The sequence below is a fragment of the Carcharhinus amblyrhynchos genome, chromosome 9, assembly GCF_965287045.1.
Source record: "Carcharhinus amblyrhynchos chromosome 9, sCarAmb.v2.hapA, whole genome shotgun sequence".
Classification (NCBI taxonomy): Eukaryota; Metazoa; Chordata; class Chondrichthyes; order Carcharhiniformes; family Carcharhinidae; genus Carcharhinus; species Carcharhinus amblyrhynchos.
Genome location: NC_137332.1, coordinates 60,563,584 through 60,590,410, shown reverse-complemented (window position 1 = coordinate 60,590,410; position 26,827 = coordinate 60,563,584). Strand labels below are relative to the sequence as shown.

The 26,827-nt window shown below is 39.1% G+C and overlaps 1 protein-coding gene across 2 annotated transcripts in view; it reads left to right on the top strand.

Annotated features, from left to right (window-relative positions):
• The window catches only part of slc30a7 (solute carrier family 30 member 7), a 60,047-nt gene extending 46,976 nt beyond the window's left edge, over positions 1-13,071 (top strand). For both annotated transcript variants that reach the window (XM_080195803.1, XM_080195804.1), the window contains 3 exons: positions 4,893-4,983; positions 5,090-5,239; positions 10,347-13,071. In XM_080195803.1, the coding sequence (XP_080051929.1) occupies positions 4,893-4,983; positions 5,090-5,239; positions 10,347-10,394 (289 nt within the window). In that variant the 3' untranslated portion in view covers positions 10,395-13,071. The remainder of the gene's footprint in view (positions 1-4,892; positions 4,984-5,089; positions 5,240-10,346) is intronic.
• The last annotated feature ends 13,756 nt before the right edge of the window (positions 13,072-26,827 follow it).

Here is a 26,827-nt window from a genome sequence, read left to right as displayed (position 1 = left end):
AATAAACTGGTTTTATATGGCGTGAACAAGTCTACTTTGAAGAGATTTAAATGAGGCATCTGCTACAATATGTAGGGAAAGAGCACTAAGTGAGCTAAAACTTCTGTACAACTTTCCTGACCTTGATGTTTGTAAAAACTGTACACTGACCTAAACAGACCGCATTAGATTGAAGTGAGATCTTAAGATTTGTGTTGGGATCAACAGAAATGTTCATCCATAACAATCATAGTTACTTTCTAGTAGAATATGTTAGATCCATCTTTTAATATAGAGCAAATTCCAAGTATATTCAAAACTGCTTGCATCCAAATCGTTGGAAAGTTTGTCCTCCCAGTAGTTCATATTCCTCGCTATCCTATATGTATATCAGTGTGGACAGAATTGGATTTTAATAGAACAAACAAATTAGTTCCAGGTCTGAATTAAAATAAAAAAACAATTAATCAGTCCAATAGTGATTCAAACCCAGAAAGCTGTCCTTCTATTGCAATACACTTACCTTTACCAGGTCATGCGAGACTACCCTGTAGACCCAGAATACCTTTTGGTTTCAAATGCAAGAAAGGCCTGACTATTAGTCACTCAATCAAATGGTGTCAATCATTTACCCTTAAAGCATTAGTTGAGGAAGTTTATAGAAATACGATTGGAACAAGCACTGATTCAACTGCACTCTCATTTATCTCACTGTGAGATTGGAGTGTGTGTGTCTATAAATTAAGCATTGGCATTACCTCATCCATAGTTATGGAAGTACCAAATACCCAAGAGTGGCATATTTTTATTACTAATATTTTAAGCTCATTGGGAATAGCATGCATGATGTTGTTTTGCAGTGAAACTTAATGGGCGTAGGAGAAAGTCATTTTCATTCTGACCATGACTTAGATAAACATATCTTTATACTTTTCATCTATAGTAATGGACATTCTCTATGGCTCAAATCCAACAAATTTTTTTAAAATTCTGCTGACTGAGCTGCCATAAAGTTCCTGTTTTACAGGATGCAATTCTATTGCAAAATTTAAGTACTTGAGCAATTATTATATAAATAACCATTATATACCTTTATTGGCATGCTTTTAAACATCTAATATATATCGTAAAATGTTTAATTGAATTAAGTACAAATTATCTTTTTAATCAAATGTGAAGCAGTTGGGCTCCTGATCTATATGATTTATGGTGTGTATAGAATGCTGCACAAGAAACCACAATTGTCCTGTTTTTTAGTTTGAAGAATGGGTTGTGATATAATACCTCCTTGTGAATTGGCTGATACTTTTCATTTCATTTAATTGAGGGGATCAGAAGATCACAGTCTACTAGTGAAAAAGAGTCTTGACCTTTAGGTTTGAGATAAAAACTGCATAATTAATATAATTCTAAACTAAAGGAATAGTAGTTTAGGAAGAACATATTAGCTTTACTGAGAGTGCAATGTAGATTTACCAGAATGATAGCCATAGAATCCCTGTGCAGAAGGAGGCCATTCGATCTGCCCAGTCTGCACTGACCCTCTGAAAGAGTACTCTACCTCGATGCACTCCGCCACCCTATTCCTGTAATCCTGCACATTGATCATGGTCGCTCCACGTAACCTGCACATCTTTGAACTTGGGAGCACCCAGAGAAAACCCATGCAGACATGGGAAAATGTACAAATTCCACACAGACAATTACCCAAGGCTAGAATTGCACCTGTGTCCCCGGCACTGTGCCACCATGCCACCCCTGGATACTAATGTTTAATTAAGGGGAAGATTACATGAACCAGGGTTGTCTTCCCTGAAATTGATCAAAGTTTTCACAATATTAAGGGAAGCCAAATAAATTATTTCCGCTGGTTGGCAAGTCTCGGACTAGAAAGCATAGTCTGAACATTAGAGCCAGTACTTTCAAGTTTGAAGTTGAGAAACACTTCTACACATGAAGAGTGTTTTTTCATTTTTCCACAGTTGTTATTGATGCTAGGTCATGAAGGGGTACAGGGAAAGGTGCAGATATGAAGTTAGGTTGGAGATCAACTATGATCTTATTGAATTGCAGAACAGACTCTGGCTAAATGGTCTACTGCTGTTCCTATATTTGTATTGCAATTACTGTGCTTCCCATTTTCTGGATGAACTATCTATATTCAGTAGACTATTCAAATAATCCTACAATGATACACTTTCATAATCTCCTATTTAGTTCTGCCTGCAATTCTAATCACATAATTTTGTTAAATTGTTAACTTTGACTATGTCGTTGTCTTAAATTGTGCCATCAGCAGCTTTTTCTAAATAACAGACCTTGCTTTTATATTGAGCTTTTCACAGCTTCATGACATCCTGAAGGACTTCATCAATTAAGTACTTTTGCACAATAATCAATCTTGGTATGGAACTTGTTGTGAAAATACTGTTGTTTGCATTTAAAGTGGATCTCATGAATGGATGGTCTATGTAGCAGCCCACTTATTTACACTAGTTATAGAATCAGAATCCTAAAGATAAATGGGAATACTATCACTTGCTATAATAAAAGCAAAATACTGTGAATGCTGGAGATCTGGAAAGAAAACTCTATATGGAAATTATATAAAGTCCAAACAACTTTTTAAGAGATTTTTCAATGAAGTTTTCAGTTCCCAAGTTCATAAGATACTGGAAATCTTCACAGGCCGACAATCCAGTTCTGCAGAGAAAGACTCCCACAGCTTGTTCAATCCAAATTGCCATCATGGAAAACCTTACCAAGCATATAGGACAACTATAGCATCAATAAGCCAGTTCCAGGCAGAAATGGGACCAATGTCAATCACTGGAAGGTTACCAACATTGCAGCAAGGGGGGATACCAAATTTGAAACACATCAGGTTGTTTTGTACTAAAATTAGTTAAGTTCTTTATCTTCTGTCATGATAATAGTCAATTAGATGAATCTGAAAGTGTGAAAATCTATAACTGTGTATGAATGTTCAAATACTCAATGGCTTCAACTGAAAGAGGAATTACACAAATACTTTGATAGAACAAAATAAGTGTAGATGATATTCTTCCAAGCACCCAAATTGTTAAGCAAAGTGTTTGTGTTGAAGCAAACATAATGACACATTTTTAGGAAGCGTTAAACATGCGTTACTTGAAGATTACAATTAAAATGTGTTCTTTTTAATTGGGAACGAAGAATATAGTTCTTCAATAATGTAGATTTGAGAGGTATTGTTAACCTTCAGATATTTCAGGAAAACTACTTTGTCAGCGTGGACTGTATTTGTTGTCTTAGTCCATGTGAATTTGTTTGCATTTCTATTTATTTAAAAGATTTTTTAAAGGTTTGTTAAGATTGAGAAAGTATGATGTGTTCATTCTGGATGTTCTGTAAATCAGGAATTTTATCTGATTGAAAATGCAAAGTAGTTTTTAGTAATTTCATCCACAAAATAATACAAAGTTTAAACCAGATATTTTCCATTTACGTTTCCTCTAGTTTGTAGAATGGACTGATACTTACAATTAGACAACTACTGTGCAAGTATGTGGCCGCAGTCCTCACTCCACCTGAAGTGACTTAACAGACTACTGCATTGTATTCGACAAGGAAACTTAGGATGGCACTAAAATAAAAAAAAGGCCAGGGCACTTGAATGATTTTCTGTCTTTTCTCTTGAGCCCATTCTCCCATTGACTTGTCACAATACATTTGAATGCAGGAACTAATTTAAACGACTTAAATTGTTAGACCACAAAACCTTCTGTTTATCTTTCTCCCCACGTATATTCCCATTTTATAATCTTGCACCTGAAGTGTATAACTTAACAGTTCCCTAATACTTCTCTCTTTTTTGCTGTTTCCACCTAAATGCTTTATTTCCTTTTGCTCTATCGTTATTTTATCAGACTTTGTAGCTCAATACAGTCTGAAAAAATGAAACAAATCTCCTGTATACAAGTTGTAGATATTTTTGGTGTATTTTACTTCTAGCTTGTTTTTATTTGACATTTCTGAAGATGGGCTCCCAGCGCTAATCAATAGGAAAACCATTCTCCATATCCACTAATTCAAGAAGGTTCTTTACCCCAAATCTCTACTTCATACCTCACAAACTTATATCTGAACTGCCTCACCAGGTTGGCTCCGTGCCATTGCATCTCAGTTTTATCTAGCAACGTTTTTTTTATGGCACCTCATCAAAGTCAGTATTTGATATTGATTAATCCTCTTCTATCTGTCACCTCAGTGATCGGCATGTTAAATTAATGAGATATGGCCTGTCTTTCAAGACACTTGATTGTCTTAAATCTCACTTCCTGCAGATTGCTTTCAAGCTGCACAGGAACTTAAAAGAAAACAAAATTAGGGGAAAACCACAACACACCAACTTAACTAGTGCATATGTACTATTACAATCTGCAGTGTTGAAACTTTCACCAGTCTCAATAGGATGGCTTTACAAACCGGAAGAAATGTAGACTGCCTCATGAATCCTTATATTCATGGCCAGACTAATGGTGTATCCTTAAAGAGCATTAATTCATCATGAGAAAATAAGTGGTATCCGAGAATAAGTTCAAGGCCTTACATTGATGCCAATGATGTTTCACAAATCTATAATTTACACACATCTGCAATTGACATTCAGTTTCAGTTAAAATAGTAAAAAATAAATCAGTGCTTAGAACAGAATATTTGAATGTTAAACTTCACTCAGTGCATGTTTGTCAATAATCTTGTCCTGTCATTAATATTCTTTATCATGAAATGGGGCAATAATGAGTGTGCTGGTAAAAACAATTTGACATGGAAGCTAAATTGTAACAATTCATTTTTAGCAGTGATGTACCAAACAGAGTTTGGTGGTGTTGTATAAGAAGACCATTCTTCTGATTATGATTTTTTTTCAGTGTTGTTCCACTCTTAAAGCAATCCATTGGGATTTTAATGCAACGCACTCCGCCATCATTGGATCACGTACTGCCCCAGTGCTACCAGCGGGTATGTAGAATGAACATTATATGCAATTTTATGGAAAAACACATCTAGAGTGCAGCTAGTGTTTGACTGAACTAAAACTCCAAATCTTTCTCATTTGTTCTTCCAGGTTCAACACTTGCAAGGAGTTTATAGCCTAATTGATCCCCACTTCTGGACCTTGTGTAGTGAAGTTTACATCGGCACTGTAAAGCTTCTGGTAGCACCTGATGCAGATGCACGATGGATTTTGAGTCAAACACACAGCATTTTCACTCAGGTAAATAAAGGGGAAGCTAATGCAATTCTAACGTGAATGTTTTGCTCTATCAATCTTCAAGGATCAAAAATTTCCAGTTACTTTTATGGTAACTTCAAATTCTAGTGTCTAATGAAATTTTAATTCTTTGACATGTAGGCAATGCTTCTTGCTGATTATTGCAAACAATATTCAGTCATTATTTACAGTTTACATAGATGAAGTTAGGGACCAAGTGTAGTATGTCAAAGTTTGCAGATGACACTAAGATGAATGGTAGAGCAAAGTGTGCAGAGAGCACTGAAAGCCTGCAGAGGGATATAGATAGTTTAAGGAAGTGAGCAAGGGTCTGGCAGATAAAGTACAATGTTGGTAAATAGGAGGTCATCCATTTTGGTAGGAACAACAGCAAAATGGATTATTATTTAAATGGTAAAAAATTGCAGCATGCAGCTGTGCAGAGGGACCTAGGTGTCCTTGTGCGTGAATCACAAAAAGTTGGTTTGCAGGTACAGCAAGCAATTAGAAAGATAAATGGAATTTTGTCCTTCATTGCTAGAGGGTTGGAGTTTAAAAACAAGGTGGTTATGTTGCAGCTGTATAAGGTGCTGACAAGACCACACCTGGAGCACTTTGAACAGGTTTGGTCTCCTTACTTGAGAAAGGACATACTGGCACTGGACAGGGTGCAGAGGAGATTCACCTAGGTTGATTCCGGAGTTGAGAGTGTTAGCTTGCGAGAAGAGACCGAGTAGACTGGGACTATAATCATTGGAATTTAGAAAACTATGGGGAGATCTTATAGAAACATGTAAAATTATGAAAGGAATAGATAAGATAAAAGCAGGGAGGTTGTTTCCACTAGGGGTGAAACCATAATTAGGGGCATAGCCTCAAAATAAGGGGGATCAGATTTAGGACTTCTTTACCCAAAGGGTTGTGTGTCTGTGGAATTCTCTGCCCAGTGAACAGTTGAGGCTACCTCATTGAATGTTTTTAAGGCAAAGATCTTTGAACAGTAAAGGAATGAGGGGGTTATGGTAAGCAGGTGGGTAAGTGGAGCCGAGTCTACAAAGATCAGCCACGATCTTATTGAATGGCGGAGCAGACTCAAGGGGCCTGATGGACTACTCCTGCTCCTAGTTCTTATGTTCTTCATTGTGTGTCTAAAGAAATGTATACTAAACTTGAGAGTTTTGGCTGTAATTTAAGGTCACATGATCCAGTGTTCACAAATTCAACAGAAGCAGTCATTTTATATCCATGATTGGTATGTTATTGGAGAATGAATTTGCTGTTTGAATTTGACACATCTTCAATGAGTTATTTATATAAATCAATAATAACATTGCTGTTACTTCAGCCTTATTAGCCTGGCATATTTTTGGAAACAGAAAAACAGTAATTGTGGTTTGCTTCAGAAAAATGGTTAAAATGTGCGAGTTGATCTTCTATGATATTCACTGGTACTGCAGAGTTTTTAGCGTGAAGACTTGGTCTGTACTTGATGAGCTTGAGGACAGTCACATTCACTGTGTGCACCAAAAGTTAAAAGTAAATATGCCAATTTCCTGTGTTTAGTATACTTTGAGAGTTTGGGCCAGTCTGTTCCTGAGGTCAAGTGAAGAGCAACTGAGTGCTACAATTAGGGGTTTTTGAAAGAATCCATATCAGTAAAATTGGTAGCTGCTTTTTGTTTTTGCAATTTGACTGGTTAAGTACACATGAAAAAGGATAGGACCAGCTTGGACCTTTTCTATCGTATAAATAGTAAAACCAAGCACCCCATCAGTTCACTCTCCTGTTATTATAATGTAGTCATTATTTTAAAAACTCCAGGATATCTCACATAAGTCTATGTTTCCTCCTACGTTTGCCTCATAACTAACTCTTTTAAATAGGATCAATTGATTGTCCCTCCTCTGGACCTTTTTCCAGGACTTTGAAATGTAAAATCTGACCACAGTTTCCTTAAGATGGAACATTATTTTTGAGCCTTCCATGTGGCACTTTACCAGTACATAAAACATTACAGCACAGTACAGGCCCTTCGGCCCTCGATGTTGCGCCGACCAGTGGAACCAATCTAGTGACCCACTAATCTAAGCTATTCCAATATTATCCATATGCCTATCCAATGACCATTTGAATGCCCTTAAAGTTGGCGAGTCCACAACTGCTGCAGGCAGGGCATTCCACGCCCTTACTACCCTCTGAGTAAAGAACCTGCCTCTGACATCCATCCTATAATTATCACCCCTCAATTTAAAGCTATGTCCCCTCATGTTAGCCATCACTATCCAAGGAAAAAGGCTCTCACTGTCCACCCTATTTAATCCTAAATCTAATCTAAATGAAAACAACCTCAGCCTTTCCTCATAAGACCCTCCCACCATACCAGGCAACATCCTGGTAAACCTCTCCTACACCCTTTCCAATGCTTCCACATCTTTCTTACAATACGACGACCAGAACTGTTCGCAGTGCTCCAAGTGTGGCCGCACCAGAGTTTTGTATAATTGCATCATGATCTCACAGCTCCGAAATTCAATCCCTCTACCAATAAAAGCTAACACACTTACGCCGCCTTAACCACCTTATCAACCTGGGTGCCGACTTTCAGGGATCTATGTACGTGTACACTGAGATCTCTCTGCTCATCGACACTACCAAGAGTCCTTCCATTAGCCCTATATTCTGTAATCCTGTTACTCTTTCCAAAGTGAATCACCTCTCACTTTTCCGCATTAAACTCCATTTGCCACCTCTCAGCCCAGCTCTGCAGCTTATCTATGTTCCTCTGCAAACTGTAACATCCATCCTCACTGTCTACAACTCCTCCGACTTTAGTGTCGTCCGCAAATTTACTAACCCATCCTTCTACGCCCTCATCTAGGTCATTTATAAAAATGACAAACAGCAGTGGCCCCAAAACAGATCCCTGCGGTATACCACTTGTAACTGAACTCCAGGTTGAATATTTCCCATCAACCACCTCCCTCTGTCTTCTATCAGCTAGCCAATTCCTGATCCAAACTGCTAAATCACCCTCAATCCCATGCATCCATATTTTCTGCAGTAGTTTACCATGGGGAACCTTATCAAACGCTTTGCTAAAATCTATATACACCACATCAACTGCTTTGCCCATATCCACGTTTTTGGTCACCTTCTCAAAGAACTCAATAAGGTTTGTGAGGCACGACCTACCCTTCACAAAACCGTGTTGACTATCCCTAATCAAATTTTTTCTCTCTAGATGATTATAAATCCTATCTCTTATAATCCTTTCCAAAACTTTGCCCAGAACAGAAGTAAGGCTCACCGGTCTATAATTCCCAGGATGGTCTCTACTCCCCTTCTTGAACAAGGGGACAACATTTGCTATCCTCCAGTTTTCCGGTACTACTATACCTGTGGCCAATGATGACATAAAGATCAAAGCCAAAGGCTCTGCAATCTCCTCCTTAGCCTCCCAGAGAATCCTAGGATAAATCCCATCCGGCCCAGGGGACTTATCTATTTTCATACTTTCAAGAATTGCTAACACCTCCTCCTCCCTATGTACCTCAATCCCGTCTAGTCTAAAAGCCTGTCTCTCAGTATTCTCCTTGACTACATTGACTTTTTCCTGTGTGAATACCGATGAAAAATATTCATTTAGTGCCTCTCCTATCTCTTCAGGCTCCACGCACAACTTCCCACTACTGTCCCTGACTGGCCCTAATCTTGCCCTAATCAATCTTTTATTCCTGATATACCTATAGAAAGCTTTAGGGTTCACCTTGATCCCACTGTATACACAGTGCTTGCCAAACTTTCATCATTCAACAACTTTGTAATCTCTTCAAAAAAAAAATTCTATCACATTACGTTGGTATTATCCATTAACTTCTGCTCTTTCTAAATTATCTTGTGTCAAACAATATCTCCCAGAAACCTAACTATGATTGAAGTTAAACTAATGAGCCTATTCTTTCCAGGTTCTGATTTAGTCCTTTTTTAATATATGAGCACCACACAGGAACCTTAAGTCCATGTAAGTAATTATAGATAGCGATTTAAACTATATAAACTACTGGCTTACAGCACAATCCCCATTTCTTTTAGGATGCTCAAGTGAATATGCTGACTGCTTAGAGTCTGATTTGCTTTAAGAACTGTAATATTCTGGCCAGGATCAATCTGGATGCACATCAATGCATTCATATTGGACAGAAGTAGTGACAACCAATCCAATCTACCCATTTAAAAGTTCAATCACATCTCTAGCCCCACTAAAGCTGCCTTACAACATCCCTCAATCCCTCAAATAATACATATGCATTCTTTGGTGGCGGTCTTATTCTTAACCTAGCAGTCATTGCTATCACTGTCATACTCACACTGATTAAATAATGAGAAGGATGATACAATGCTATACCTACCTCATTATCTTCGGCACAGCTTACTCTAGGCAAACATGATTTTAAAAGTACTAATTTTTTTAACTGTGTTGCAATTATCGCCATCTAATCGCACACCACACAACCTTCTCCAGTCTGGTGCCATGTTTGTAAATGTTGGGCACTCTTCACAAACTGGCACATTTTCAGTAGCATTGATCAGACTGATTAAGTTGAATCATAAGGATCTGATTAGTGACAATCAAATAAAATATGAACTTGATTATGTAGATAGATTTAACCTTATAAAATGATTTGTATGAGGAGTTGAACTTTATTCCATTCTTTGCTTCGTGAATCCTGTGCTTGATTTTTTTAATGAAGTGGGTAGTTTCAGCCTCTTCCGCTGCTCTTTTATTAGCTGGTAGGTAGTGCATAGCTGGTAGGTGTCCCCTTCCCATAGGTATCGTTCTGGGTGCATAGCTGTGACTGTGTGTTTACTGAGTAAAACATTTGCCAGAGCCAGTTGCTGCAAAAATAATACACATAAAGCCACTCATGTAATAGAACATGATGTAGTATTATATTTAGCACAACAATCTACATTCACTAAACTTGGGTTATTAAGCATTTTTATAAATTTCATATTTGTTGAAGTAAAAAGGAAAAATTGAATTATTTACTCATTCTGAGAAATGTTTGTGGGTGAATAAACAAATTTTTCTTATCACTTTCATTTGCAGGCAGGAATAAGACAGCTTTACGTCCAGATTGACTTTGCAGCTCTGTAAAGTTGTCTAAAAACAAATGGATCCAAAACCCTGGTGCTGGGATCAGGGAATAAATTTAACTGCTGTTGGGTCATTGGATTGAAACACCACCACTCTACAGCGTGCTTGAATGTGTACAGAGCACTATTTATTTACATCTTGGAAGGTCCTCCTCAAAGGAGTCAAGGAATAGTGAACTAATTTGCATAGTCACTACCTGCTAGATCTGGAGCCACCTTAATGTCAAGGCCTAAAGTGTCTTATTTCATCTTGACTTTTATCAAGGAATTAAAGCTACGTCGGTGTTCTGTTGTATGATGAGCCAAAATATTGTGGTGGTATAATCCTGCATCCTATTTGGCAGATGTATTCCCACATTTATTCTATTCCTGTTCTTGTAAATATCGTTGTCCTGACTATCATTCTACTATGTGCTAATTATTTTCTAATTGGTTATATGCGATACGGTTGAACGAACTGAACCATTCAGTTTTTGAAGTGCCTTTTTACAGTGGACAAGAATTAATATGTGAAGGATGGAAGGTGGATACTGGACCCGTTGGGAAAAAAATTCTAATCATTGACCAGTGTACATCATGGCGATCAGTATGGTTCTAATGCATTTTAATAGATTTTTTTTAGGGGGGACAGTTGGATGGGTGGGGTGTTAGCAAATTTTCCCTTTTTGTAGTCGTGGGATACCAATCATTAGTGTATTCTCAACCCCACCTTTTGTCATGATGTCGATTATATGTTTTTGGATATAATGAAATTCCGCTTTCATCATGGCAACTTTGCACACAGGTGACTATTGTGTGTTCAGCTGTTGGGCAGGGGTTGAATTCAGACAGTGCAGCAGAGGATCCATGCAAAGGTTGCACATCTAGACATAAATCTCATCACAAAACAAATATTCTGTCAGAATGTTAACAGTTTTTTTTTATTATAGTGTCCTGTCTCCTGGATTTGGTTGTTTGCAGGTGACCTGATCTTGGGTGAAATTCAGTAAAACTACAGAATTAAACACTGAGCTTTATTAGTTGCTTATACAAAGGTGAAACACTGCAGATGCTGGAAATCTGAAATATAAACAGAAATTGCTGGAAATTCTCAGCCAACCAGGCAGCATCTGTGGAGCTAGAAACAGAGTTAATGTTTTATGCCAGTGATCTTTCTCAGAATTGGAAAAGGCTGCTGCCTGGTCTGCTTCAGCTTTTCAGCCTTTTCTGTTTGTTTATAAATTGCTTCGCTAACCTTAGAACGTTCAAAGAGAGACCTTTACAATGTCAGCAGTTTGCCAGAAGAATGGGCTTGTTGTGAGTTGATTTGCTAAGCAAATGGTTTCTCATTAATATTTGTGCTGGTCCAGATTTAACTGGTGTTGTAGATCAACCAAAGTCCAGCCTTTTGCTGTCCAAGTGAGAAACTGGATAAGCTGATTTATTTTTCAATAAATTGTTACATTAATGAGGCCGCAAGAAAACTGGTTCTAATGGAACCTAACATGGAGTTCATTAAGTTGCAAAGTAATAATGAGAAGTCCTAACAAATAATCAGTACACAGCGGCACATCAGGAGTAATTGCCCAGAGTCATTTTGCCTGTGCATGTTGACTTGGAGTAAGACAAAATTTCACTAGTGTGGATGGTAGGGTAGTGTGCAAAGCAAAAGACTGCAGTCTGGTTACATTTTTTAAAAAATAGATGATTTTATTTTGTTTTAGCTGTTTCAACAGTGAACAGAATCTACTTTTGTAAATTATTGGAATTCATCTAGCAGTGAAGTTGTTTGGTTAAATCAGCAATGTAGGGAAATTAATTTGGAATATGATGCAGTATCTTGCAATGGTTGCCAAACTACACCGTCCAGAACAAATGTTTACAGCTTGGAAATCTCAGTATGATTGAAATGTTTACACACACAAGCTATAATCCGATCCCGTGCATCTGTACAGGATTAAATGATGGTAGTGCATAGACATTCCCTTCTCCCACCCCCTCCCCAGATGCTATCTATAAAACAATTACGTGGTTTGCTCAAGTTCACGTCATTCCAGTTCTATATCCCTCAATTCACATGCTACAGTGCATGTTCACTTTCCAAAATGTGAGTAACGCATGTACAGGGCAAGTCTATCTGATAAACTTCAATAAATAAATACTTCTGCATCAAAGCAAAAGTATTTGTATTGCATTGGTTGGGAAGCATAGCTGTTCACTTTAAACAAAATAGAGTCACTCTGTTGGCTGTATAATGTGTTGTTGCTGCTTCTGGGAACTTTTTCAACATTAAATCAAAGGGGTTCTTTGTTCTGTACCAAACCTTTGCCTCTACCCATAAATGAATTGGGCATTTTAGGAGAGAAGAGAGTTGAATTATTTTGTTAAAAAATATGTTTGTCCGACTGTAGAAGTCTTTTTTGGTTTAGCGGTTTTGAACAGGACTTTCTGAAACACCGCTTTCAGGCCTGGAGCTATTCCATTGTCTCTCTAGTTGATTTTAAAAATCAGTCTAGACAAATCTCTTGAGATCCTTAGAAAAGAGATTCAGTACAGTATTTTTAATAATTTGAAGCAGACTTGTAAACGTCACCAAAGTAATTTGAAGTACGCACAACTATGAAGTCTCTACAGTAAATTCTTATCAAACAACTTGTCTGACTTGCAGAAATATGCATAATAAATATTTTGACAACAAATACAGCATTTTTTGTAAGCTTTTAAAATGTTCATTTTGTTTTCCATCACAGGAATAACTAGTATTAACGAGTTCCTTCAGATTTAATGCCAAGTTATGAAACATTGCTCCCTGTTACTTTCTCTTACTGTGTTTAGGTATCGTAAAATCCTGAGATCACTAAGAAAAACTGCAGCAGGTGACGGTGCAGAGGGACCTCGGGGTCCTTGTGCATGAGTCGCAAAAACCCAGCTTGCAGGTGCAGCAGGTGGTCAGGAAGGCGAATGGGATGCTGGCCTTCATAGCGAGGGGGATTGAATATAAAAGTAGGGAGGTCTTGCTGCAGCTGTATAGGGCATTGGTGAGGCCGCAGCTGGAGTACTGTGTGCAGTTTTGGGCGCCGCACCTGCGCAAGGATATTTTGGCCCTGGAGGGAGTGCAGAGGAGGTTTACTAGGCTGATACCGGAGTTGAGGGGATTGAGCTATGAGGAGAGGCTGAATAAACTAGGCTTGTACTCGTTAGAGTTTAGAAGAATGAGGGGAGATCTCATTGAGACGTATAAGATGATGAATGGGATGGATAGGATAGAGGTGGAGAGACTCTTCCCGCTCAAAAAAGACAGTAGGACTAGGGGGCACAGCCTCAAGATAAAGGGGAGGCAGTTTAGAACGGAGTTGAGGAGGAACTTCTTCACTCAAAGGGTGGTGAATCTCTGGAATTCTCTGCCCGTTGAAGTGGTGGAGGCTGCCTCGCTAAATATTTTTAAGAAGCGGGTTGATGGGTTCTTGATAAGAGAGGGGATTAAGGGTTATGGGGAGAGGGCGGGAAAGTGGAACTGAGCCAGGACAGATCAGCCATGATCTTATTGAATGGCGGGGCAGGCTCGAGGGGCTAGATGGCCTGCTCCTGCTCCTATTTCTTATGTTCTTATAACGTTGGAACAACAGTTAGTAAACTCAAGAACTTCAACAAAATGTAACTAAGTTCCATAAGCAAACAACCTCTTTCCAAAAAGAACTATGCACTTCTCTTTTCCTGATCTGTTAAACTGTCCCACCTCAGCTTTAAGAAATTGCTCATTTTAAAGACAAACGTTTTTTTAAGGATCACTTGTGCCTGCACTAAGATAGTAACTCTTAATGGAAAGACGAACAATGAAAAATAAATTGACCCTGCAGTGTTTCAGAGCATCATGGATCAGATATTAAATAGGATGAAAGGAGGAGGATGCTGCCTCTTAAATGAAATTCTAATTAGTAATAAGACAGCAAAAGAGCACATTGTAATATTGAACAAAATCCTAGATGGACTTCAAGATTATGGTATCAAAGCTATGGTATCAAAGCTATGTTGCTTCATAGTGTCAAGTGTAACATGCTTGGGTCACCAAATAGATAGTGAAGTAGCCACCCAATGTGGTAGATGAATGAGGAAATTTTGCAAGTGAAGAGACTAGAGAGCAAAGAATTTGCACAACAATCCCTATGAATGTTCTATTATTCCAAGTTCATTTCAGACTTCACAAATACATTCACTCTAGTTTGAAGATGGAATAGATTGGGAGTATCCTGTGAAGTATCAAAGTATTTGAATAATCAGTGACACTGCTTTAACCTGCCATGATCGCAAGAAACAATTGGTTTTTGTCCCTCGCCACAGGGACTAGGTCTAGTATTAATCGACATAAGGAAGATGATATAGAGAAGCCTATAGAATATGTTTAAAGTTTATAAGTTTACTAGTGTCACAAAATGACTTACATTAACACAGCAATGAAGTTACTGTGAAAGTTCCCTAGTCACCACACTCCGGCACCTGTTCAGGTACACTGAGGGAGAATTTTAGCATGGTCAGAGCACCTAACCAGCATGTCTTTTGGAGTGTGGAAGGAAACCGGAGCACCTGGAAGAAATCTATGCAGACATGGGGAGAATATGCAGAATCCACACAGACAGTGATCCAAGCGGGAATCTGCAAGGCAGCAGTGCTAATCCCGGGTCGCCCCTGCTTCAGATACTTTAAAGACAGCAAAAATACACACAAATTGAGATTGTACGTGATGTTACCAAATTCCAGAGATACTTGTACAATCAGTTTACTTTAATTGACCACCAAAAGCTTACGACCATATTTAATTCAAAGACGAGAGTACCATTCCCATTGGCAGCATGGTTTCAGAGATGGGTGTTAAGGGCCCATCAATACAAAATTAATGCAAATTTAGAAATTATTTCCTGATTACCCGTGAAGATGAATTAATTTTAACCATGGAATTACCTATGAATTACATACATAAATGAGTTGCCAGTGTCTGCCTGATAAATTAGTGAAGAAACTGATGCTCAGTAAAGTGCTCAATTCTGTCATGATGATTGAGCTAAAGAGTGTGATGATGACAAATTACAGGAGTATTTCACTTGTACAAGTGAACTGAGCAGAGATCAAAGCTGTCGCCTAAGCGGTTTAAGAGTCATTGTTCTACCCAGGTTTGGAAAGAGATTGTTGGGGGAACTTCATCAAGTGTATATAGGAATTATCCGTCTAATGGCAAGAAGCTATTGTTGGTGTCCAAGGGTAGATAGAAATATTGAAAAGTTATGACATACATCTCAGTGAAGAACCACCCAACAAATATAATTTTGTTCCATGATCAAAATGATCAAGCACAAGCAAACCAGGGGAATGAGTGCATGTCGATTTCTTTCAAGTGGAAGGGAAAGAGTACTTTACTTTTTCCACTTGCTATGGCTATTGAACAAATGTCCAATGCCACAAGTGCCAAAACTATTGAAGTTTTGAGAAGTTGGTTTGCAATTTATGGATTGCCAGAGATGTTGGTGTCAGATAACAGGCCACAGTTTATCAGTAGAGTTTGAAATATTTGAGTAAATATGGAATCAAACACACTCGTATAACACCACATCATATGGCATCAAATGATGCTGCACAAAGGAGTGTACAGATTGTAAAGAGATTTTGCAGAAGTGTTTGCTGGGTGACATGTTGGGCAGTAATTTCCATGTTTCTATTTGAAATAGAACCATAGAACACTACAGTACAGAAACAGGCCTTTTGGCCCTCCTTGGCTGTGCTGAACCATTTTTCTGCCTAGTCCTACTGACCTGCACCTGGACCATTATCCCTCTACACCCCTCTTATCATTGTACCTGTCCAAGTTTTTCTTAAATGTTAAAAGTGAGCCCGCTTTCACCACTTCATCTGGCAACTCATTCCACACTCCCACCACTCTGTGTGAAGCCTCCCCCACCCCCCAATATTCCCTTTATACTTTTCCACCTTCACCCTTAACCCATGTCCTCTAGTTTTTGTTTCCTCCCCTAGCCTCAGTGGAAAAAGCCTGCTTGCATTCACTCTATCTATACCCATCATAATTTTGTACACCTCTATCAAATCTCCCTTCATCCTTCTACGTTCCAGGGAATAAAGTCCTAATGTATTCAACCTTTCTCTGTAACTCAGTTTCTCAAGTCCCAGCAACATCTTTGTAAACCTTCTCTGCACTCTTTCAACTTTATTAATATCATTCCTGTAATTAGGTGACCAAAACTGCACACAATACGCTAAATTTGGCCTCACCAATATCTTATACAACCTCACCATAACATTCCAACTGTTACACTCAATATTTTGATTTATAAAGGCCAATGTTCCAAAAGCACTCTTTACGACCCTATCTACCTGTGACGCCACTTTCAAGGAATTATATATCTGTATTCCCAGATCCCTCTGTTATATTACATTCTTCAGTGTCCTACCATTCACCATGTATGTTCTACTTTGGTTTGTCCTTCCTAAGTGCAATATCTCACACTTGTCTGCATTAAACGCCATCTGCCATTTTTCAGCCCATTTTTCTAGCTGATCCAAATCCCTCTGCAAGCTTTGAAAACCTTCCTCACGATCCACTACACCTCCAATCTTTGTATCATCAGCAAATTTGCTGATCCAATTTACTACATTATCATCCAGATCATTGATTACAGATGACAAACAACAATGGATCCAGCACTGATCCCTGTGGCACACCACTAGTCACAGACCTCCACTCAGAGAAGCAATCCTCCACTACCTCCTCTCTGGCTTCTTCCATTGAGCCAAAGTCTAATCCAATTTACAACTCTCCATGTATACCTAGCAACTGAACCTTCCTAACTAACCTCCCAAGCAGGACCTGGTCAAAGGCCTTACTGAAGTCCATGCTGACAACATCCACTGCCTTCCCTTCATCCAGGTTTCCTGGTAACCTCCTCAAAAAAGTCTCATAGATTGGTTAAACATGACCTAACACAAAGCCATGTTGACTTTCTCTAATAAGTCCCATTCCATCCAAGTATTTATAGATCCTAACTCTTAGTACTCCTTTCAATAATTTACCTACTACTGATGTCAAATTTACGGGCCTATAATTTCCCAGATTACTTTTTGCACCTTTTTTAAACAACGGAACAACATGAGCTATCTTCCAATCATCTGGCACCTCACCCATGGACACCAACATTTTAAATATATCTGCTAGGGCCCCTGCAACTGCAACACTAGTCTCCTTCAAGGTCTGAGGGAATAATACCCTGTCTGGTCCTGGGGATTTATCTGCTCTGATTTGCCTCAAGACAGCAAGCACCTCCTCCCTTTTAATCTGTACAGGTTCCATAACCTCCCTACTTGTTTGCCTTTTTCCGTAGACTCCATGCCAGTTTCCTTAGTAAATACAGATGCAAAAAAACCATTTAATATCTCCCCCATTTCTTTTGGTTCCATACAAAACCGACCACTCTGATCTTCAGAGGACCAATTTTATCTCTTATTATCCTTTTGCTCTTAATATACCTGTAGAAGCTCTTGGGATTATCCTTTACCTTGACTGCCAAAGCAACCTCATGTCTTTTAGCCCTCCTGATTTCCTTCTAAAGTAGTTTCTTGCACTTTTTATACTCAGCATCTTATTTGTTCCCTGTTGCCTGTACATGTCGTACATATCTCCTCTTCTTTATCAGAGTTGCAATATCCCTTAAGGACCAAGGTTCCTTATTCTTATTCATTTTGCTTTTAATCCTGGCAGGAACATACAAACTCTGCACTCTCAAAATTTTTCCTTTGAAGGCCTCCCACTTACCAATGACATCCTTGCCAGAGAACAGCCTATCCCAATCCACGCTTTTTCGATCCTTATAGGCTAAACAATTTTCTGCGCTATCACAGAATAACCCAGTCCAGAACAAATTGCTCTCCTTACAAGTTAGTGTTCAAATGCACTTTAAGACACAGTTTAGTTTTCTTAAGCCTGACAAATGCAAAGCAAGAGAAAAGCAAGACAAAGTGAGGATGAGTCATAATGCACAAAGCATGAAACTTAGCACTGGTCAGGATGTCATTGTGGAAAAACCACCTAAGTGATGAAGAGAAGTATGTGATTGGAGCTGTTGCAAAGAGACCAGATATATTCACATATCTAGTGGAGATTGGAGCGAGACTGTCAATGTCATGTAGATCATTTCATCGTAAGAGAAAATCTGATGGAGAGAGTATAAGAAACTTCCTTTAGTCCAACTTCCTCCCACAACCCAAAGTGAAAGTTGCAAAGAAACTGAAAGTTTGCTGGCATCTCAGGATCCACCAGTGGAGCAGTGAGTCAGGGACCTCGGAGTCCTTGTGCATGAGTCGCAAAAACCCAGCTTGCAGGTGCAGCAGGTGGTCAGGAAGGCGAATGGGATGCTGGCCTTCATAGCGAGGGGGATTGAATATAAAAGTAGGGAGGTCTTGCTGCAGCTGTATAGGGCATTGGTGAGGCCGCAGCTGGAGTACTGTGTGCAGTTTTGGGCGCCGCACCTGCGCAAGGATATTTTGGCCCTGGAGGGAGTGCAGAGGAGGTTTACTAGGCTGATACCGGAGTTGAGGGGATTGAGCTATGAGGAGAGGCTGAATAAACTAGGCTTGTACTCGTTAGAGTTTAGAAGAATGAGGGGAGATCTCATTGAGACGTATAAGATGATGAATGGGATGGATAGGATAGAGGTGGAGAGACTCTTCCCGCTCAAAAAAGACAGTAGGACTAGGGGGCACAGCCTCAAGATAAAGGGGAGGCGGTTTAGAACGGAGTTGAGGAGGAACTTCTTCACTCAAAGGGTGGTGAATCTCTGGAATTCTCTGCCCGTTGAAGTGGTGGAGGCTGCCTCGCTAAATATTTTTAAGAAGCAGGTTGATGGGTTCTTGATAAGAGAGGGGATTAAGGGTTATGGGGAGAGGGCGGGAAAGTGGAACTGAGCCACGACAGATCAGCCATGATCTTATTGAATGGCGGGGCAGGCTCGAAGGGCTAGATGGCCTACTCCTGCTCCTATTTCTTATGTTCTTATGTTCTTATGTTCTTTGATAAAGACAAATCAATCAATGTCACATCTGAACCATTAAGTGAAGTTTATAGTCAAAGTTCAGTTTTAACAAATTCACAGACGTTGAGAGAGCAGAGTCAAGCTTGTGGAAATGGAAGGAGATAACCCAGATGGAGAGAAAGAAGCCAAACGAGTTAATTCAAGGTATGTGGGAAGGAAAGAAACAAAAAAGGGGTTTTAATTATTTCTTGTTAAGTGATAGTTTCATTAAATACATTGGTGTTGAGGAAAAACATTTTTTTACTTGGAGATTGCTCAATGTTGATCATATATGTTTTGGATGTGATTACATTGGATAAATAAAAGGTATGCAGCCCACCCTGTTAAATTTTCATGTATAACTAATTATGTTGCATTTCTGGAAACTTATGTAAGTGTATCATTTTCCATTTTAATGTACAAGTTTTATTAGGCATTGGGGGAGCGTAATAAATTGCAGGATCTTAGCATTCCGTTCTTTTTCTACCTCTGCTGCCCTCTCTACCTCTGTAGAGAGGTATTTATACCTCTCTATATGTTAGAGAGGTATAAATAAAGTTAGTTTAATAATGCTTTTCTGCAAATAAGCTTGCATTAGTCTTGCGCATTGCAAAATAACATTAGGAGCATGTATGTTCTAAGTCAAAATATGGAACAGCAAGTAGTCTCAACACCAGGTTAAAGTCCACCAGGTTAAAGTCCAACAGGTTTGTTTGGTAGCACGGGCTTTTGGAGTGCTGCTTCTTCATCAGGTGAGTGGAAGTTGGGTTCACAAACAGGGCATATGTAGATGCAAATTCAATTACAAGATACTGGTTGAAATGCGAGTCTTAACAGGTAATCAAGTCTTTACAGGTGCAGACAATGTGAGTGGAGTGGGGGGTCAAGCACAGGTTAAAGAGATGTGACTTATCTCAAGCCAGTGAGATTTTGCAAGCCCAGGCAAGTCATGGGGGTTACAGATATTGTGACATAAATCCAAGATCCCGGTTGTGGCCATCCTTGTGTGCGGAACTTGGCTATCAGTTTCTGCTCAGCAATTCTGTGCTGTTGTGTGTCTTCAAGGCCGCCTTAGAGAACACTTGCCTGACGATCAGAGGCTGAATGCCTGTGACTGCTGAAGTGTTCCCCAACAGGAAGGAAACAGTCTTGCCTGGTGATTGTCGAGCGGTGTTCATTCATCCATTGTCGTAGCGTCTGCATGGTCTCTCCAATGTACCATGCCTTGGGACATCCTTTCCTGCATTGTATCAGGTAGACAACATTAGCTGAGTTGCAAGATTATGTACCATGTATCTGGTATATGGTGTTCTCACATGAGATAATGGCATCCATGTCGATGATCCGGCATGTTTTGCAGAGGTTGCTGTGGCAGGATTCTGTAGTGTCGTGGTCACTGTTCTCCTGAAGGCTGGGTAGTTTGCGTACAATGGTCTGAGGTTGCACGGTTGTTTGAAGGCAAGTAGTAGTGGCGAGGATGGCCTTGGCAAGATGTTCATCATCTTTGACATGTGCTCAATAATCACCAGGCAGGAGTGTTCCGTTTCTGTTGGAGAACAATCCAGCAGTCAAGGGCATTCAGCCTCTGATCTTCAGGTAAGCATTCCCCAAGGCGGCCTTCAAGACACATGACAATGCAGAATTGCCAAGCAGAAACTAATAGCCAAGTTCCGCACACATGAGGATGGCCTCAACCGGGATCTTGGGTTCAAATCACATTATCTGTAATGCTTACGACTTGCCTGGGCTTGCAAAATCTCACTAACTGTCCTAACTTAAAACAATTCAAATCTCTTTAACCTGTGTTTAACCCTCTCCCAGCTCGCATTCTCTGCACCTGTAAAGACTCGATTACGTATTAAGACTCGCATTCCAACCATTATCTTGTAATTGAGTTGTTGTCTACATATGCCCGGTTTGTAAACCTAACTCCCATTCACCTGATGAAGCAGCAGCACTCCAAAAGTTTCTGCTACCAGATAAATCTGTTGGACTTTAACCTGGTGTTGTGAGACTATTTATTGTGCCTACCCCAGTCTAATGCCAGCATCTCCACATCATGAAAATATGGAATGTATTGAAGGTTGGAGTTCCACAGATAAATAGGGAGATTAGGTTAATTTTGAGAGTTTCATTTAAAAGGTACTGCTTACAGGACAGATCATGTAAGATATATATACCAGAACAAAGCAACACAAAAATTAGAAAGGCCAATGGGAAGCCAGATAAGGGTGGAAAAATCTTTTGGTAGGTTCACCAATTTATGGCCAGGGAATTTCTCCAGAGTTATTCCTGCTCTGCTATGTTACTTTCACTGAAGGTGCAGACCAAATAGAGCTTCTGCCACGTATCTGGCTAGTTATGTCAGTAGAATAGAAGTTGCTGTTTCTAGCCTTGGAGAGATAAAGGATGAGAAAATGACAAAGTTTCCCTATTGAGTCAATGATACAACTTCACTCCATTCACACAGCTCAACACAATCTCTTGGGATTGGAAAAAAATATGGATAACTCAACAAAAACTGGAAATGTTTCTTTCTGAATAACTCCGGAGGCCATGATTCATTATAGTGACAAGCTTCCAGCCAATCTTTAACTGAGAATGTCCTGTTTTCAGGAATATATTTCCTTCCAGAAGACAGTAATGAATCCATACTCACCACACTTCTGAATAGTTTGTTCTGAAGGGAGAGATTCTGTGCGCAAAGAAATAACTTATAATCTAACTTGAAATCATTTCCAGTACTACAATCATCACTGTTTCAATAATCTCTCCAAATGGAATGCATCCTCAACATTTTAGAAAAGTGAATTATACCTATGTTTCTCCAAAGTAAATAACTAAACATTGGAACTTATCTTTGTAACTAAGAACTCCAAGATTTGACATGTTAGTCACCATCTCCAGTGTCTCAATATCGTTTGTGTGCGAAGACCAACACTTGTCAAAGTGTGAGCATATTAGGTCCTCGTATACTCTCAAAATCACATCCTTTGTTTTGTACACTGCTCTAATCGCTGCCCATTTATAAAACCTTTGTGAGTAGGTCAGTACATTCCCTTTATTATCTACTTAGTAATTGTCCCAGCATGTTAGAACGATGCCTGGAATTCTGCACCACCAGTGCATGGCACTGTAGCAGTCCACATTGAATTACATCCGGTACACCTTGGTCTATTTAGTTACTAGATTCTTTTAAGTGGGTATGGATTACTACGCTCTGTGCATATATTTAAATCAATTACAGAATGAAGAATTTAAATGTTCTTTTTGATTATTTTCCATTAGTGATACAGTTCTAAAATTGAGACAAGCAGAATTTCACTTGTAACAATGCCCCAATTAAATCCATTCTCATTAATTACATTTCCAAGATTATGTGACTTCAACTGGTTATGTAATAGCTTCGTACGGTTCACATTTATGATGAGTCGTACTACTTGCCGATTGTAAAGAATTCCTAGTATCTCTTGTACGCCTGCAAAGCTTATTGTTTGACTTAACAGCACTGGGGAGAAGAGTCTATCCTGTGTCTCCAAGATGACATATCAGCTGATAGAAATTTGGAAAAGGTCAATCCTCGGAAGCAGGTTAAGTAATTTAACAGCTAAATCTGGATACGCCTAAAGATTGACCAGCCAAGCTGACTGATTCATGGAGCCTAAGGGAGATAGGATGTTTCCCACTTGACTCCAGCTAATCCTTTAAAACAACATTGTCATTGTCACAGGCAATGAGATGTAGCTCCGGTAAAGCTACATCGTTTTAGCTGGTCAAAATCCAGTAGTAGCAGTATGTGAACTTTTGGATTCCTAAAGCCTTCACTCAGCCAATATTCCTGGAATGTGGGGGAGGAGATACAGTGGAGAAGTAGAAACTCTACAGGTGGGGCCAAATTTCTGTGAATTAGGGATTGTTAAGTGTGGTAATAAGTTTCCATACACGACAAAACAAGCCAAGTAATATAAATCCACCCAAGCTAGTCAAGGTCAGGTCAATTTTTCAATTTATTTCCAGCAACAGTTGCTGAAAACATCCATTCCAAATGTTGTAGAAGCTGCAAACTTTTTGTTGAACTTCAACCACACTCCCCTCCCCCTCCAACTACATCCCTCTGCCCTGCCTGTCACTTTCTGATTCTTGTAGGCAATATTCAATCATTTGTTAGGTCCAGGAGTCATAGCATTACTATCATGTTTCTATTTATGGAATTGCCATCAAAACAGATGAGTTATTACTTCCCTTTGTTGTTAATGGTTCATGTTGATCTTACAGTGAAGTCAATCCAAGATCCTATGGAGTTTGGTATGTTCTGAAGTAGAATACTAGCACAGGGGCAGCTGACAATTAGGCACATTCCATTCCGAGGTATTTTATTTGACCTATCCAGATCTGACCTACTGCTAATTCATTCCAGCCAACTAGTCATTCCTCCTTGTTTCTGTGGAAGAAGTCAGTGGATTGGTGAATTCCTTGTCCAAGGAAGTATTATTTAATATCATCCTGTTTGTGTGGGGATAATATAGGACCACCCAGTTTTGAAATAAACTGTCAAAATCACAAAATTGTTACATCACCGAAAGAGGCCATTTGGTCCATCATATCTGTGCCTGCTGTCTGAGATAAGAACACACCTGTACCATTACCTTGCCTTCTCCACGTAACTCCGCACGCTCCTTTCAGATTACAGAATTCCTTTTGAATGCTTCTGTTGAGCCTGCTTCCACCACACACTAAGGCAGTGCATCCCTGACCATAACCATTTGCTGCATAAACATTTTTTCTCTCATATCACTTTTACTTCTTTTACTAATCACTTTAAATCTGAGCCCTCCCACTCTTGATCTTTCATGAGCAGGAACAATTTCCCCCTATCTTTTCTGTCCAAATGTCTTGTGATTTTGAATAACTTTATCATATCTCCTCTCACTTTTCTCTACTGAAACCAGCTCTAACTTCTCCAATCAAATTGCATTTGTTCCCTCACTGGATTCAACAGTCAGATGATTTTGCTTTGGTGTTTAAGTTCATACTGGCTCAAGGGAAGTGCTGACTTGGCTGTGAGGATTTCTTTCTGTTTATATTATCTGAACAATCTTTGTGATGACTGTCAGTGCTATAGAATGGAGCACAATTCAATGCAAAGCATTTGCCACCACTAACTGCAGTTTCACAGCACTCCTGTACACTGAATAAATCACATTCTTAAATAGTTAATGGGACTTATTTAACAATATGTTAATGAACAAAACAACTCTAAACCTGTCCCCACATACTGTTAAGAGCATCAGAAAAATAATTCTGATTGAGATCTCCCTTGCTTATGGATGAACTATAAAAATAATATTGCCAAGTTCCAAAATGAATGAGGATCTGTGGCCCACATCATGGCAGCCGTTATGTGCAGGGATGTGTTTGCCGCCAACTCTACAGCTGTTGGGAAGGGAATCTCCACCATTAAAAATATCCTGCCCATGTACTTTGCTGAGAGCCACCTTAACTCCAGTTCCTCCCGACCTCCAACTGGATCATATTAAGAGATTTACAAATATCATTCTACTCCTGCAAACTCCAACCCATGGGTCATTTTTTGCAAAAAGAAACATGCTTCCACAGAGATAGTGGCTTATATTGTCATTCAATCTAGTATGATGGCTGCAATCCCAAAACGACTGCCTATGCAAATCAAAGCAGCTGCTTTTTTTTCCAGTCTACACAGAATACTGTACTTTTGCCACGAATAAAACTTGTGTCTGGGAAAGAGCAGGTGAACACAGGAGTCTCAAGTTATATCTCAAACCAAGATAGCTTTCCTCAAAAGGATTTGGATTCCTTTGATATTTTCTGAGTACTACAATAATTCTTTGTCACTCATATTTCACACACTAGGAAATTATCCAGAATTAATTGGTTCTGGGGAATCATGTTTATTTGCCCTGATGTTTTGAGAATTGCCCTGTGTAAAGGCCTGGTTTTGAGAATTTTTCACCATTACTGCTATTCAACTTGCGCAGTCAGGCCCTGTAATTTTTGATAAAAACTATTTAGCAGTACAAAGTGTTACATTGTTATTGTTTCCCCTTGTAATCTGTTTATCTTTGAGTTGCCTCATTGTGTGTAAGCTCAGTGGCTGCTAGCCTTTGTGTTACAATGTGGCACAATTACTTGGCGAGTACAAAATCCATTGCTGTCGCCTTTTTTTGAAAGTCTTCAAGTGGCTTTAAAAGCACAAATATCTAAAATTGTCTTATAAATTAATGGTTACACCAATAATCTCTCTTAAATATACCACCTGTCTTAATGTTCATCTAGGGCAGCTCAGTACATCAGAGGTGCAACTGTCCCAGTCTCGCTTTGAAATACAATCATAAAATGGTTATCATTAAGAAGGGGGCCTTTGGCCCATCATGACTGTGCCAGCTCCCTGGAAAAGTAACTCAATTGGTCCCACTCCCTTGCCCTTGCCCTGTCACGCTGCAGTTTTTTTCTCTTCGGCTGCTTATCCGATTGTTTTTTTGAAGACCATAATTGTATCAGTCTCCACCACATTCCAGATCCTAATCACTTGCTGCATAAAAAGACCCATTCATGTGGAAATTGCCTCTTATTTTCCTAAGGATAGATAGAACCATTGGAAGTTCAGAGCACAGGAAGAGGCCACTTGATGCATCATGGTTTGCTGTGTCTTTACTGGATATTTCTATATGTGTTGCTGCGTTTCCATTGATCACCTCAATACTGGAGAAAGTAACCAAAGGTCACAAAATTAATTCTGATCATTCCTTATTGGCTCTACAGAATCTCGACTATATACTGTGTATTCTTTTAACTGAATAGATAGGATCTGCTCAGAGCTGGACTTTTTGGTTAACAGCATGACTATTATACGACAGTGACTTCTAAATAAAGGCCATCCCATGTCAGTGACCAAAACTTTGCTGAGCTGCAGACTCATTTCTTTAAACCAGCTATAGGGTCTCAAGTTTGTGTTGTTGTAAGGTGTGGCATACGATCTACTCTGTCTATACAAAGTGAAATGCGTTACCATTTTCAAATATCTCAATGATTGTTTAAACTAGTTGTAAATGCAGATGCCAGGGATAGGCTGAGATAAGGCACTCAACTTTTACAACAACAAATTGCATTTGTACAACAACTTTAATGTAGAAAAATGTCCCAAGGCATTTCACAGAGGTGTGAGAAAAATGTAGAATAGAGTAGTCCAAATTTAAAATATTTCACTGGGAATACAGGATTGTCTAAATTCCAATGCTATTTATAATACAATTAAAGTTGCACAAATGGGGATGTGACAAGGTATACCAAAATAGTCTCAAATGAACAAGGGAAGTAACATGAAGAGGACCAAAGGATTTAGGAACAGGAA